The sequence below is a fragment of the Typopeltis vanoorti genome, chromosome 1, assembly GCF_054136105.1.
Source record: "Typopeltis vanoorti isolate ZY-2024b chromosome 1, IOZ_Tvanoo_1.0, whole genome shotgun sequence".
Lineage (NCBI taxonomy): Eukaryota > Metazoa > Arthropoda > Arachnida > Uropygi > Thelyphonidae > Typopeltis > Typopeltis vanoorti.
In genome coordinates, this window is record NC_143549.1 from 109,225,418 (window position 1) to 109,242,697 (window position 17,280).

Genomic DNA, 17,280 nt, shown 5'->3' on the forward strand with positions numbered 1-17,280 from the left:
TCAGCAGAACAGTATTTGTGTTATTTTATTCCATTAGACAATGGGGTTTCATTATTAGCTGATTGGCTTAATTATATCTCTCTTTCCTCATGATTTAATGCAATTTTTTGGTCAGCATGTACATCTTGCACAATTTTTGGAGACCTTGTGAAACATTCAGGTGGGAGATTTCTTTTACTATAAGCAGAAATCCAAATATTTTCCTCCAGACATGATGAAGACAGAAAAGAACTTGAATTTTAATGAATTATATTTGTAATAAATGTCTCCACATTGTCAGATGTATTTAAAAGTTATTTCAGAGAAGATTTATTAAATGCAAAAGTCTGCTTGACTATAATTGAACTTAGCAGTGTAAGGGTTAAAATGTAGTATCTTTTTACATACAAGAACATGAAACTTATTTACTCTTTTGAGAGATAGAGTGTACCCCCCACCACACACAAACTGCTTTCACTTGCCAAGAAATTATATTTTGTTTAATCCTTTATCCAAGTGTAAGCTAGCTAAGTTTTCATGTGAAGTTTCTATCTTCACAACTAAGCTACCTGTATGTATAACCCGACGACTTTTTATTATTACTATTATTATTATTACCTAACACTTCCAGGGAGTCGAACGACTCATCAAGGGAGGGCACCTACTCTACAACTCTCTGTCTTCACCACTCCACCAACTCCAACTACCTTCATCATCTACACCAATGCCATCTACTGTCAACCACTGCTACCACTAGTATTTTCACAGACAATATCATACATCCATGCCCATGGCGAGATTCGAGCTTGCAGCCCTTTGATTGGAGAGTGGATACGCTAGCCACTCGGTCAACCAGGCCGACTTCACATCAGTTGCCTTAGTATCCAATAATGCAAAAGCACGCATGCACACACACACACACACACACACACACACACACACACACACACACACACACACACTTTCACATATGTATAATGCTATTATGTGAGTGGTCACTACTCTGACCAGTTTTGACCTTTATTGAAGTCTTGTCAGCAGCAGTCAGACCCAGAAGAGATACCAGATTTAATATGGAAGTCATATATTTCCCTTATACAAGCGAATTATATTGACTTTACTAAAACATTTGATTCTGTTGATAGAGAACGACTATGGGGGAAACACTCAAACTTTATGGCATTCCATCTAATATTATCAGGGCAATCAAGGCACCCTACCAGGGATATCAAGCCACAGTACTAGTTAATGGAGACAAAACAGGCAATTTTTCCATCACCACAGGAGTCCTACAGGGAGATACTCTGGTCCCATATGTATTCATCATAGCGATTGCTTGTTTTTAAATTGATTCAAGTTAAATCTGGAATCCTCATCAAAGACCCAAATACAGATGTACCTCGAAGACTTGAGCTTTGCAGATGATATAGTCCTCATTGACTCCAACATTACAGATGCCCAAAACCACTTCATCAGTCTTGGAAGAACTGCAGAAATATTTGGACTGAAAATAAACTCTTAAAAAACAAAGATATTAAAAAATCAGATAGATTGGCACATCTATATAAATCAAAATGATCGCCTGATAAAGTAGAGGACTTTGTATACTTAGGATCACATATTTCAGATTTTTTAACAGACATTAAGACAAGAAAACAGAAATCATTCCAGTTCCACAGAAGTCTTAATAAAGAATGGAAGTTGAGCCTCATCTCAAAGGAAAATTGAAAAGTTGAAACTCAATTGAAAAGTTGTCTTTACAATTGCACCAGCCAATCTATCTTTCTGTACGGTTCCCAGACCTGGAACATCTCAACAAAAGTAGCAACCAATATTATAAATAGCTTTGGAACTATCCTGCCAAGACCACATTCCCAACTTTACTATATTAGATGAAACCCAACAAGATCTTCTAGTCAGCACTTCAAAGAAACCAAATAAAATGGCTCGGCCACCAACTCAAACACCCACCCTCTGCACCTTTTGATGCTCTGGTCCTCTACGCCCTTACAGATGGGAAAAGAAAAAGAGGCAGACCCTGAACTCGGTATTGGAAACACATCAGCAATATTCTCCTCCCAACTCTTCGCATCAGAGATCCGTCAATTAGCACATGACAGAGAAGCCTGGTTTTCCTTCACGTCATAAGAACTCCAAGTCCTATCTTAGTGTACACAGACTACTTTGGGTTTGATTGGTTTCCCTATTTATAATTGTAAAATTATAAATAAATGATAAGAGATTAAAAGGTGTATCACCATGTTATTAAAATTCCCTGGATTACAGATAGATGTTGAAAGTGTAAAAATTTGGTTACAATTTGTAACACTTGTAATCCATGGTTAGTTTGTAATCAACTGAAAAAACTTTCTACATCTTTCTGTATTATTGATCTTGGTACTGTCATTGTTAAACCTTCTATCTGGCTAAGATACTCTGATATGTTCTCCATTTTCAGTTCACTGTAGAAAAAATAATAACAATATAGCAATGTCTCATTATATGCCGATCTGCTCATATGATGCTCTTCAAGTATGACCAATACCCATTTAAACAATGCCAGATTCTCTGATATGATGCTTTTAATGACATGATTGTCATGAATCAAATGATGCACAGTACAGTCGTACCCCGACTTACACAAATCTGGAGTTACGCGGTTTCTTATATGTATATTTCCGTCCTGCTTCATGCCTCACCACTAGTTGTATCTTTCTGGCGCCGGCTGCATTCGCCAGTGTCACACATGCTGTGAACAAGCACTGACGTGTTTCACGTGGTCTCCATTCATACACGATTTTTATAGTCTACAAACCTTGCGATTGTTTAATGTTATGTTCTTGTCAAAAATTTTATCACATAAAAAAATAATAATGTCGTCCAAAAGAAGCAAGTTCGATTCTTCTACAGCTAACAATAAAAGAAAAACATTGCCTTTGGAAACAAAACTCAACATTATTAAGGATTTTGAAGGCAGAATGAAAATTTGTGATCTAGCAAAGAAGTTTGATCTACAGGAATCAACAGTAAGAACAATTATAAAAGAAAGGTTTACAGATTTTGACGAGGAACGAATTGTAGCCACAAGGCAAGGAATAGAAAAATCATTAGCTTGCTATGAAGAAATTTTGCATGACAAGAAAAAGACATTATGCTGTCAGACGAATCTATTAGATTTTATGAAACCATCGACATCAAAATAACTTTCTTTTTTTTATGTATGAAAAACTACAATTATGATTATATTTCTTAAAAAACATAAGGTGTTTTTGTAAACCTTTGGTCCCAAGTAACTAATATTTTGTATGTTTGTATATAAATTACATGCAAAATTATACCTCGACTTACATGCAAAATTATACCTCGACTTACATGCTTTTAGTTGGTCCCACCTACCGCAAATAAACGTTGTAAATAAACCCAGTTTATTTACAACATAGTTACATGTGTACAGCACATAATTTTATTATAGTGATATTTGCTGTTACTGTATAATTCTGTTATTTTTCATGGCATTTGAGAAAAGTTGAAGGTGTGGGTATACATAGACTTTTAGGCTTAACTATAGACACATTTTTTGATTTATTCACACACATCTGCTGATAAAATTCTGAATTAGGCAATTGTACCTTATGATAAATAAGTATATGCATTGCTTGAAAAAAAGTGACTGGAAACTACAATGGGCAAGGTGAATTGTGCCATGTAATGAATCCTCTTTGTAGCTGGTATAAATTGAAGGAATATGATGTTTCTAAGTCAGTGTATCTGCATTAGGGTGAAGTGGCTGTGAGAAGGGAACTAATAAAGTTTAAAATAGGTGTTGTGATAGGATGTTATGTTGCAGGCCTATCTGTAAGAACTGGAACGATTTCGACACAGGATGGCCTAAATTGAGTCATACCGGGTCAGCAGTCATTGATACCATACTGAGATGAAAGTGCAGGGAGTTAACTGCAAGTGCTACCTGCAGTGGATGACACACCACTGTGAGGGTGGTGACACATGAAGGATAATATGTAAAAACTGCCATTTGTTAGGCAACACATTGAAAGTGGCGTTCTGGGCATCGACCGGAATATAAATCTGTACAAAAGCATTCAGAACTGAGGCTAACAACATGGATTTCATGTTTGGGACCTCATTAAATTCCAGCAGGAAGAATGTTCCAAAATTCCCATTGATTGTTATCATATGCTTGTGGAAAGTATGCCCCATAGGATTGCTGCAGTCATCACAGTGAAAGGAGGTCTTACATCTTATTAAGGTGGGCACCATCGCTGTTTGTTCTTCACACTGTGGAGTCTGTTGACGTCTTTCCAAGAAGTGTAGCTTCAGTTGTAGATTTTTCACAGCATTTGTTCTTCGTTTATTTTTAATGGTTAGTAATAAAAAAAAAAAAAAAATTAAATATTATGCTATGCTAGTGAAGCAGTAGGTTCAGATTTTTTATTTATTTATTTTTTTTTTTCAAATAATTTAATTTATTGAAAGAAATAGTTAAAAATATCTTCTTGTCGGGTGTCATCTCTTTCCAGGCGGTTGACTACCATGAGCTTCCACTATGTATGATTTTGTGCTTCTCTCTTACATTCATCATAAGACAAAGGTCCACTCCTTAATATTTCCCCAATCTGTTCGTCTTCCTTTTATTTTTCCTTATATCATTCTTTCTAAAGGTGTTTTTTGTAGGGATTAATGCCTTAGTATGTGACAAAGGTAGGTGGTTTTCCTTTTCTTAATAGTTTTCAACAGAGTCCTATCTTCTCCAATCATCTGTATTATCTCTAAATTCGTTTTTTTTGCAGTCATTGGGACTCGAAGAATTCTTCTGAGGATCCACATTTCCAAAGCTTTCAGTTTATTTTATCAATATCTTTCTATTGTTTCTGATCCATATGGTAGTGTTGACCATACATAGCATTTGGACAGCCTAATTCTTGTTTTTGTGTGAATTTCCCTTCAGGTCAGATTGATTTTCATGCTAATGAAGATTAATCTAGCAATTTCTATCCTTCTTAATATTTCCTTATCACACTTTCCATTCTCTATAATTAGTTGACCCAAATATATATAACTCTCTACTTGATCTAAAGTACTTTCTGTGATCTTAATATTTATATTGGGTATTTTCCGTTTTTTCTCTTGTTATCAGCATGGCTTTGGTTTTTTGAAGTTGAAATTTAAGTCCATATTTTTTACTTAGTTTCACTGTTTTTACTAGATTTCGAAGATCTTTATTTATAAAAAATATATATTGAGATTAATGAATCTTTTATAATTTTGGGATGTATATTAAAATCATTTGAATGCTGTTTGGCATGATTAATTATAAAAAAATAATTTCTGCATTTTTTTTTTAATAAAGAAATGAAAATATTGCACAGTATAATTTTACTTATTTTTAGTTTGCTGCTCTTTTTGTTATAATGTGTATTTAAAGTTTAAAATTGCCTTACAGTCTTCATCTAACAACAATGTGTCTTCAGTACAAACCCACAATAGTGGCTTGTGTATGCATCCATTTGGCTTGCAAATGGTCAAACTGGGAGGTGAGTATTTTGAAGTTTTTTTTTTTGATAATATGGTTCAAATTATTGTAAATATTATTTTATAAGTATTATGACAATTCAGTATATTATTATTGAATAATAAGGATGCATTTAAAGAATTTAAAATAACTCATTGGAAGAAAAAAATAAGTAAATAGAATACAAAGCAAATGGCATATCCTAAACAAATATTAAATTATTAACTAAAAGGAATACCACAATGTTATTAATTTTGTTTTTAGGTTAAGGGTGCTGGTTAGAACTCATGTTAGATGTTTTTGTATTGTGCATGTCATAATTTATATTACACTCCTGAAGATGTTTCTGTGTTTGAGTTGAAATATTTGAAAGCTCATTCTATCAAATATCTTTGGCACAACCTTCATAAGTCTTTCCCAAAGACTGCAACCTCTGTTAAGAAGAAACATCATTAGATTCCTTCTTGCTTAATTCCTGACTGCACATGATATTAATTTGCTGAAGAATCTGTAACTTTTTGGGTGTGATAAATTGTATCCACAATTAGTGTTTATGATAATGATCATTGTTCCATTTTAAACGCTGGTTGCATGCTATAGCATATAAAACATTGGACAAAACATATAAACCATTCTGCTTCAGTTGCATTTAGATTTATGTTGTTATTGTGGTGTATTAGCACTAGATTTGGTGAAGCTATAGACTAAAGGATATGGAACTAGTTTGCTGGAATTTTATGCAATTCTTTTAGAAAGTCCAACTGCTCTCCTCCTGTTTTCTGGAATATACTAGAAGTAAGCACTCTTACTAGATAAGAAATGATGTAATATGGATACTTCCTCAGAATAGTATAGTGTAATGCATTCAATTTAAAAAATATATATATGTATAAAACTGTTTGTTTCCATGTCATTCCTGACAACCTCATTCCATGTATTCTGATTGTCTTTTTATTTTCCATTTTCTCACTCTTTTAATGTGTAACTCATAGTTGACCCAAATATATATAACTCTCTTATATATATTTGGGTCAACTATGAGTTGACCCAAATACATACTCAACCATTTATCTAGTTTCTTGTGAAATTCCTCTTGTAAATAAGCCCACATCACTGAAAACAGCTATTTCTCTTCATCAGTCATTAACAGAATCTAGGATGCTATTCATCACTTGCAGTGGAGACAAGACTCTTCCTCTTGCATTCAGAGGTTTTTCAATATTAAGCATAAACCAATCCACAAGTCTTACATTTAGCTTAGACATTGTTGATCATAACCATTAAAGATATGGGTAGGGTCAACAGAATTTTGTTGAAATTCTCAAAACATTTTCCCAAATCCAGAAATGCTACAAATAGGCATTTTCAAAATGCCTATTTGTAGCATTTCTGGATTTAGAATAGAGATCTAGAATAGATTACAAAATTAAATTTTAATTTTGTAATCTATTAATAATTAATCAATAATTGATTAGTGTGACATGTTGACAAATATAAAATTACATTTAAATTAGTTATCAATCACTGGACCAATCATGTAGCATATTTTAGTTTCCCCAGGCCAACATCACTAAATTAATTTGTGCTGATTTTCATTGACATATCCCATTCTGATCAACAAACATTTATAATATTATTATGAGTACTTACGAGTGCATGCAGACATTTTCTCCTGTGTGCTGGTAGTTTTCTCCCTCCTTTTGTACATCCTGGAGATTGCTTTGTTGGCTGGAGCTGGATGAATCACTATTTGTTGCATCACAAACATTCTTCAATAAGAGATTTCTTAACACCGAAATTAAACAAAGTCCCTTGTCTCTTATTCATATTAAAATTTAAATCTATAGACCTATTACTTTTAAAAAATCACTGCACTAAGATTTCGAAACAAGCACTTTCACCCTACAATACGAACTTGCGAAGAAAATATTCAGTATTACTAGATTTGAGAACTGGATACAGACTGCCTTGATCTTCAATTTCAGTGGTAAAATTTTCTTTATACTTCCTTGTTGATTGGTCACTAACATTTGCAACACAGATGTTATTTCATTCAGTTTTGAGAACAGAGGATATATCACCAATTGTTGTAATCGGCTTGCAGGCAATTTTTATGAATGGTCATAAATAGCGGTATTCCCTTTCCCAAATTACGTCCATGTTTAAAAATACACGGCTTGGTCAGTGACATCATGGAACACTTATTCACTTTCTGCGGAACACGATTTGGGAAACCCTGCCCTATAGCATTAATCACTTAATGCTATAGGATTAATAGCAACTGAACCAGAGGAATATCTGCATACTTTATACCAAGTAAATAAGAAGAAAATTCACAGACTTAATGGAATTATAAATTACTGTTTTGTCAGATACACAAAGATTAAAAAAGAGAAACTGCATATAATTCTTCCAGATACACAAATATGGCGAGTCAGAAGGAGGAGAAAAATACAATCAGTAGAAATGAAGTTTCTGAGACCATTATCTGCATATTCAGAGATTCAGATTTTTAATAAAGCAACTTCTGACAAAAGATTATATATCATTAGTACAATGTATGGATTACTGATATGCAAATCTGGACATCATCGAGCTCCAGAGAATAAATATGAAGAAATCCAGACTGCATTCTCTAACAAATGACCTACTGAATGGAGAGCAGTTGCTATTCACTTACTTAACCAGTCAGTGAAAGAGTAAGTACAGCTGAACTGAAAATATATACATTACAGAAGAAATTAACAACTACAGACAGAAATGAAAAGAACATGTATAGAGAATGCTGCTTAATAGATGAACCAGAATTTCATCATTATCATGAAATCCTGACATACCCTCAAGGGGAGTACAGGATATGATTAGTAATATATGAAAAACTTGCATTGTTAGTAACTTCCTATTTACAATTTTCCTCCAACATGTTATCTGTCAAGACTCCAACAGTATCAGATCTTATATTTCTGTCTTTTAAGGCAACTTCAACATCAAATTCCTGCCATGTACCCTCAAGGGGTGTACAGAATATGATAGTACTACATGAAAAAAATTACATCATTATTAATTTCCTATCTACAGCTTTCCTCCAAATCAGTCTGTTACTTGTCAAGACTCCAACATTATCAGATCTTATATTTCTATCGTCTAAAGCACTTTGTACCATAACAATCCACCTATATCTTGGTCTTCCTCTGGATCGTTTTGCTGCCAACTTGGCAGAGAACACTTGTTTTGCTAATCTTGCCTAACACATTCCTGGATGCTGACAGTGTCAAGTTCTTTCCTAATATCCTCATTTTTAATATGATATTGCCATTGATGCTATCTGTTCACGCCTATAATCTTTCTCAGGACTCTCATATCTGTAGTCTCTAGTCTTTGGTCAAGTGTTTTACTTCTGACCCAGCTCTCAGATCCATAAGTTAAAACTGGTTTGAATACTGTCTTGTATACAGCTAATTTAGTGTTCCGACTAATTTCTCTCTTATTCCATATGAATTTATTCAATTGACTTCCTACCATACCAGCTTTGCTGATTCTGTTGTCTATTTCTATATTTAATTTACCATCTTCAGTAAAAATCGTGCCTAAATAGCTGAAATGTTTTACTTGTTCCACAGGTTCTCCATTCACAACACAGTTGACATTTTCAATGATTCTGCCTATTTTCATTGTCTTTGTCTTTTTATTGCTGACCTTCATACCATATCTATTACAACAGCTATTCAATTTAGTCAGAGAATCTTGCAGACTTGTAGCAGATTTATTTAGAAGTATAACATCGTCTGCATAAAACAAAGAGCTGACATTAACATCTCCAATTTTGATATGTTTAATACCACTTTCCTTCATAATGTGATCCATATAGATAATGAATAACAGAGAGGTAAATGTACATCCTTGTCTCACACCAGATTTAACATTAAACCATCTTCCTGTACTTCCTTCAATTCTAACTGCTGACTTACAACTCAAATAAAGACTAAGTATTGCTTCATATAATTGCCCCATTGACACCATATAACTGCAGCGTATTGAATAGCTTCTCTCTTGGCACCTTGTCATATGCCTTTTTCCAAATCGGCAAAACTTAAATACGGATCTTTTTTATATTCCCATGCTTTCTCGACTATTTGTCGTAAAGTGAAGATCTGATCCTGACAGCCTCTATTTGGCCTGAATCCAGCTTGTTCTTCACCAAGCTTTTCTTCCACAATTCTTCTCAACCGTTTCTCAAGTATACATGCATAGATCTTGCCAGGAACACTCAGTAGGGAAATACCTCTGTAATTCTCACATGCAGTTTTATTTCCCTTTTTATATATGGGTACTATGAGCTCTACTCCAATCATCGGGAATTCGTCCCTCTGTCCAGGCTTTCTGAACTATGCAGTGCAGCCACTGTAAGACTCTTATACCACCATACTTCAGCATTTCTGGTCGAATATCATCTACTCCTGCTGCCTTTCCACATTTCAAGCCTTTGATGGCTTTTTCTACTTCAAGTATGGATATGTATTCCTGACTGCGTGCCTTGTCAATGTTTTTTACCACTGTGCTGTCATCACTGCTTGTTTCATTTAGCAGTTTTTTAAAGTAATTACTCCATACTTCAAGGATATCTTTTTCTCCCATTTTCATGTCACCTTTATCATCTCTAACTCCTTTTACAGCACTCTTTCCTCCATTCTTAAGCTTCTTCAACAACCTCCAGAATATTTTGCCACCTTCTTGATATTTATTTTCTATATTCTTGCCAAAGTCCTCCCATGACTTTTGTTTAGATAGTTTTACACAGTGTTTAGCATTCTTGCATTTGTCTCTATATTCTCTAAGAGCACAAGCTGACTTATTTGACAGGAACTTTTGATATGCTTTCTTCTTTTCCTTCACTGCCTGTTTAACTTCCTGTGTCCACCAGGGAGTTCTGATTTTTTTTATCCTTACAGACAACCTCACCACATGCCTCTCTGGCAGAATCAATCAATGTTTTCTTCAGAGTTTGCCACTGAATCTCGAAGGTTTGATTCCTGTTCTCAAACTTTTTCATTTTAAGGCAACTTTTACAGTATTAATCCACAACCATACAAATGTATAATTAATGATTTCAAATTCTTGGTTTATTTCGAAATCATTAATCATTTGGAAAAAAATGGCTATAATAAAAACAAAAACCAGTTCACAAGATCTTCCATAAAAATGCCCCTGAAAACAAAAAAGATAAGAATGCCATAGCCATACCATATGTTAGAGGCATTTCAGAAAAAATAGAACACTACATAAATACAACACTAAGACTACCTTTTTAAGATCTACAAAACTTAAATACAGTTCATTGTTATATTCCCATGATTTCTCATCTATTTGTTGTAAAGTGAAAATCTGATCCTGACAGCCTTTATTTGGCCTGAATCCAGCTTGTTCTTCACTAAGCTTCTCTTTCACAATCCTTCTCAACCGTTTCTCAAGTATACTTGCATAAATCCTGCCAGGAACACTGTAGGGAAATACCTCTGTAATTCTCACATTCAATTTTATTTCCCTTTTTTTGTATACAGATACCATGAGCGCTCTACTCCAATCATCTGGAATTCGTCCCTCTGTACAGATAGTGCAGCCAATGTAAGACTTATACCTCCATATGTGAGCATTTCTGGTCAAATATGATCTACTATTTGAAATGAAAAGAACATTAGAATGAAAAGAAACACTAAATTAGCTGTATACAAGACAGTTTTCAAACCAGTTTTAACTTATGGATCTGAGAGCTGGGTCAGAAGTAAAACGCTTGACCAAAGACTAGAGATCGCAGATATGAGAATCCTGAGAAAGATTAGAGGCTTGAACAAATGCCATCAATGGCAATATCATATTAAAAACGAGGATATTAGGAAAAAACTTGACATTGTCAGCATTCCAGGAATGTATTAGCAGAGCTAATTTTAGGTGGTATGGTCACTTGAACAGAATGGGGGAGGAAAGATTAGCAAAGCAAGTGTCCTCTGCCAGGTTGGCAGGAAAACGACCCAGAGGAAGACCAAGATAAAGGTGGATTGATACAGTACAAAGTGCCTTAGACGATAGAAATATAAGATCTGTAATGATGTTCGAGTCTTGTTAAGTAACAGACTGATTCGTAGGAAAATTGTAGATAGGAAGTTAGTAATGAGGTAAATTTTTCATCAAGTACTGTCATATCCTGTACACCCCTTCAGGGTACATGTCAGGAATTTGATGATGAATTTTGATATCAAGTTTAATACCGCTTTCCTTCATAATGTGATCCATATAGATAATGAATTACAGAGGGGATAATGTACATCGTTGTCTGACACCAGATTTAACATTAAACCACCGTCCTGTAATTTCTTCAATTTTAACTGCTAACTTTCAATTCAAAGACTAAGTATTGCTTGATATAAATGCCCCATTGACACCATAGAACTGTAGCGTTTTGAATAGTTTCTCTCGTGGCACCTTGTCATATGCCTTCTCCAGATCTACGACTTAAATGCAGATCTTTGTTATATTCCCATGATTTCATGGGAAGTTAGTAATGAGGTAAGTTTTTCATGTAGTGCTATCATATACCCCCCCCCCCCCCCCCAGCGTATATCATCAATTTGATGGTGATGACCTTTTTTTTGTATTCTCTAAAAGCACAAGCTGACTTACATGCCAAGAAGTTTCAATATGCTTTCTTCTTTTCCTTCACTTCCTTTTTTCTTTAATTTCCTGTGTCCACCATGGAGTTCTGATTTTTCTATCCTTACAGACAACCTCACATGCCTCTCTGGCTGAATCAATCAATTTGTTTTCTTCATCGCTTGTCACAGAATCACCATGGTTTGGTTTCTGTTCTCAAACTCTTTCATTTTTTTTTTTTTTTTTTTCAATCATATTTGTGTATTTTAGTCTACAGTTCACATCAGAGAGCTGCTCAACTTTATTCGCTTTAAAACTTTCTTACATGTTATTCTTTTCAATATGAAATTCGATTTTATCCTACTTAAGACTAAATGGTGATTACTTCCAATTTCAAATCCTCTGCACACTCTGGTGTCCTGTGCCAGGGAGAAAACATCACTATCAACAATAACATAGTCACTGAGACTTTTCTTATTCCTTGCCTCTTCTCTCCATGTGAATTTGTGCACATTTTTATGTTGGAACATGGTGTTAGTAATAACCATTTCATGTCCTGAGCAGAAACCCTACAGGTATTGCCATTATTATTAGCTTTGCTCTTTTCAAATTTTTCAAAAATAATTTTTGCATGTTTAACAATGATTTCCTACTCTATTTAGATCCTCCCCCCATCAAGGACCAACTTTTCCTTTTTCACTGTGTCAGTTGCTTTCTCTAAAGCCTCAAAAAATTTCTCCACTTTAACTTATTAGAACCTTCTGTGGGACCATAGGCACAAATATCTCATTGTCCGGTTCCCCATTCCGATATTTGCTCACATCACTACTTGATATTATCTGCCATTCAAGAAAATTGTCCTCATATTTAGTGTTGAATACTATAGCTACTCCTTCTTTTCCCTGATTGTTATTTCCTGAATATAACATTTTGTTTTTATTGCTTAAATAGATCTCACCATTGTTTGTCTTTTTTGTTTCAGTCACCCGTATTATGTTGACCTGGTACTTATCCGGTTCCTGAGCCATCTCCATTTCTTTGCTATTCAGGCTTCTTATATAGTACTGTTTTTCAACCCTGATGTTGAGTTGGAATATGTTTCAGTAGCTGACTTTTTTGCTTTTTGCCCTGGTTCCGTGGTGAAAATAATTGGGGGGCTTTGTGTTTTACCCTGCGACGCACCAGCCAGTATGAAATTCTGTCATGTTGTACCATAATTTTTCATTGTCACTTAAGCCAATAAGAATACAATTTGGTCGGCTAAATTCCAAATTGCCAACCCATCCTTGTTTGTTCAGTATCCAGGTAGATACCTAACTGGGTGCACCACGAGATGGTGACAATTGGATATTATGTCAGAAGTCTTAGTGGTATCTCTGCATTCCTTTAAAGGCTATGTGGATGTCTCCTCTCAATTATGCAGCTTTGATCCTTTAGTACCCCCTTCAGAATTTCATTGAAATAATAATCGAAAGGATACATAAAATATTAAATGACAGTAGACCTATGACTGATCCATGGAGTATGCTGCTTGCAGTGTACAGCAAAATGTTGCAGATTCACACTCCCATGCACCATTTTTTGTAATGTCAGTCAGCCACCCTTCTTATCAATGTTAGCAATGATTCCAGATATCGATTATTCAAAGAAGCATCAGTAGTGCTACGTACAGGCAAAACCTAAACGGAATAATATAAGCACATAAACAAAGAAAGATATTTAATTAGCTAAATATTTCAGTCTGAAAATTGCAGACCATCTTCAGTGGCACTACAGGAACAGTTTTAAAAAATCAAAGGTGGAATACTACCAATAAATCATTTAAAAATAGAACAAGTCGCATGATGTTATATCACTAAGTATTAAAGGGAATATTATTAAACAGAGACATGATTGAAATAAAGATATTAATTAATAATATTAAATAACATAAAATTAATATGAATTAATGAGTTATCCTGATTAGACTTTTCCAGATTTTTGATACAGATACACAGTCATTCCGATTCAGGTTAGCACGATGGAGTAATGCCTCTATGCTTTCTTTGAATAAACGTTCAAATTTATAGCGGGATCTATGTAAGAGGCTAATTTTTGACCAAAGGATGTTGTGGTTAATTTCAATCCCGTGCTGAGCCAATACAGATTTTTCGGGTTTGTTGTGATGAATGGAGGATTGATGTTCTTGGATTCTTTTTTCAAGAGAGTGTCCAGTTTGTCCAAAATAGGAGAGATCACAGTTGCAGGGAATTTGATAAACTCCAGGAAGAGACATAGTTGAGCATTTGTCTTTAGGAGAAGGAAAATGGGAAGATAATTTGTTAATAGATGAATACGTAGCTGTTAACTAATATTTCTTCAGAATTCTTGAGATAGGTTCTGAAATCCCGGAGATGTATGGAATTGGAACTCAACGTATTGAATCTTTGTTGTTATCCAAAATATTTGACTAATTAAATATCTTTGTTTATGTGCTTATATTGTTCAATCTTTATGTCACGAGTATCCTTAAAATATCAAACCTAAACAGAAATCATGAGGCCATACTGAACGATACTTGGAAAAATCTAATTAATTCTCTCAGTCCAACAGAACTACAGTACGTGAATAATCATATTACGCCTTTGCATGTAACGCGTGTTCATGATACTTAGAAAGTCATAATTCATACAGACATGTCATGTGAAAGTGTTACCTTAGCTACCTAACAGGTACTAACATTTTTTGTATTCTTAAACTTTTTCTGCATTTACTAATTTTTTTGTACTGTGCAAGCCTTGAGAAAGCTAGTCAATTACTAGCAAAACTGGTAGGCAATATCATACAAACGTACGTACAAATTAAATATCTATGGTCAGTTTATCAATAAGTGTCATATTTTTTAATGTTAGTAATATATAATCAAATTCCACTCCCTCTAATTTATTCAACAGCCTTTCATAATGTATCCCATCAAAAGCCTTGACAAAGTCCAAAAATTATCATGGTGTATCCATTCCATTCCTCTTGTCTATTTCAGCCATAACATTATTATAAAATGTGAGCAAGTTATTGAATCATTATATATCAGCTTTTTCAAAATCTTCTTCACCACTTCAGAGATACTGATAGTGTATAGTGTATACATCAGTCTTTGCACCACATTTCTGCAATATAATTATCATATATTTTTTTCATTATTGTGGAATCTTCTCTGAGGTGACACTCAAGTTATACAACCATATAAGAGGCACAACAGCCTAAACATTCTTTAGCATCTGTGCTGATATATCATCAGCCTCTATTGCTGAAGTCTTATTCAGTCTATGTAACAGCTCTGGAACCTCTTCATACATCTAACTTTCTTTATTCATTATAAAGGTAAACATTAAGTGCCGTATTGTATACACTGTGTTGATAGCTCTTAGCAAAATAGTCTCTCATTGGATGAACAATTTCTTTTGCATCTGCCACTTGCATACCATCTTTGTTTAGTAGTTTTGTTCTTTAACATACATTCTTTTAATTTTAGCATACCGTTAAAATACTTTTAGGTTGTCTTTATCCTACATGTCAATTTCTTTTCATCCTCACATTTTTTGACCTGCCTGTGCCTTTTTAATTTTCCTAACTGACGTCATCCTTATGCACACGGTATTATTCATTCCACACCATTTTAATGAATGTCTTGCTTGATAAGATTACTTTTCTATTTCACTCTTATTTATTCTTTAAATTCTAGGGATACATTCTGTTATTTCATAATTTAAGTTTATATATCTGCTGGTCATTATTTCCTGCTTTGTAGTTCAGCATGTGGCATCCATATACCTTTTACTTCCTAAGTCACTATGGACTTAGGAGTATAGCCTGTTCTTCCTCCAACTGGGGACAGTTGGAGGAAGAACAGGCTATACTCCTCTAACAATATAATCAGATTTAACACTCTTTAACCCTGAGTTCTTTCTTTCTCATACCACTTCAGGAATTTTTCTTATAAAGCTCAGTAATTCAGCCTCATTCTTCTCATGAGATTTCACTACTACCCTATCAGTGTTTGGATAATTAAAGTTTTTCATGATGAATACTTATTAGCCCTCATCAGATTATTTGGCAATGCATCTGGTGTGAACACTATCTCACACAAGACAGCTTTAATCTTGTTGCTAGACAATTGTCACTAATATTACCTATTTATAGTTTTCTATTCTAACTCGACTTGAATCATCTCATATCTTTAGCAGCATGTCTTCTGCTTTTGCCTATCCTTCCTGAACATACTATACCCATTATTACTCAATACCAGTTAGTATTTTCTCTGAGAGCCAGGTCTCACCAATGCTTGTAAGCTATAAAATATTCACCAAGATAACAAACTCCATCCATTTGTTTCTGATATTTCTGATGGTTATGCACTGTCATAAGTTAACTCCAGGCTTTTTTAGTATATTTCAGTATACAATAAAATTTGGAGTACATCATGTAGTGTGCATTACCTACTTGTACAACTTGAAGGTGTTTGTTCATATCTAATGCTTCACTTATGCAGACATCCTTATAACTAAATAAGTCCAGATCATCCTTTTGGATGGTCTGGTCTTTACTTATCTCTCTGGTCTGGACATACAATTATCCTTTCATCATAAACACCTCTGTAAATAAGCACATTCATATTATTAACACAGTTACATATCCTAGTTTCTTGTATGCATAGATTTTCACTATTTCTCCTCTTGTGATCTAGTTTATCTGACTCTTTATGTTAGGTCTGATATAAATAATTTCTCCAGATTTCTGATACCAAATGCATTTAAGTGCAGGCCTGACTCTCTTATATAAATCCATTCTTCCTTCAACTTCACTTCATACGCATTCATTCTGCATGGCCTGTACTTTGAATCATTTGCTTCTCTTTATTCCATATGATAAATACAGTATTTATAATTATTGTTTATATACTTACGAGGAGTACCATATCTTTTTTTCGGTTGCTCTGTTATATTTTTGATTTATGCTCCTGAATCAGAAATGTGATATGAATGGTCATTCTTTATGAGAGGATAACCATATCATATAACATCCTTTTTATGTTAATCTTGCTAAATTCTGATTTTTTTTAAACGATACTTGTGACATAATGATTAGAA

The 17,280-nt window shown here is 34.2% G+C and overlaps 1 protein-coding gene across 1 annotated transcript in view; it reads left to right on the plus strand.

Annotated features, from left to right (window-relative positions):
- Nucleotides 1-17,280, plus strand: part of CycT (Cyclin T) — a 97,851-nt gene that overhangs the window by 43,730 nt on the left and 36,841 nt on the right. The window contains exon 7 of the mRNA XM_090392739.1: nucleotides 5,441-5,531. Within this exon, the coding sequence (XP_090248865.1) occupies nucleotides 5,441-5,531 (91 nt within the window). The remainder of the gene's footprint in view (nucleotides 1-5,440; nucleotides 5,532-17,280) is intronic.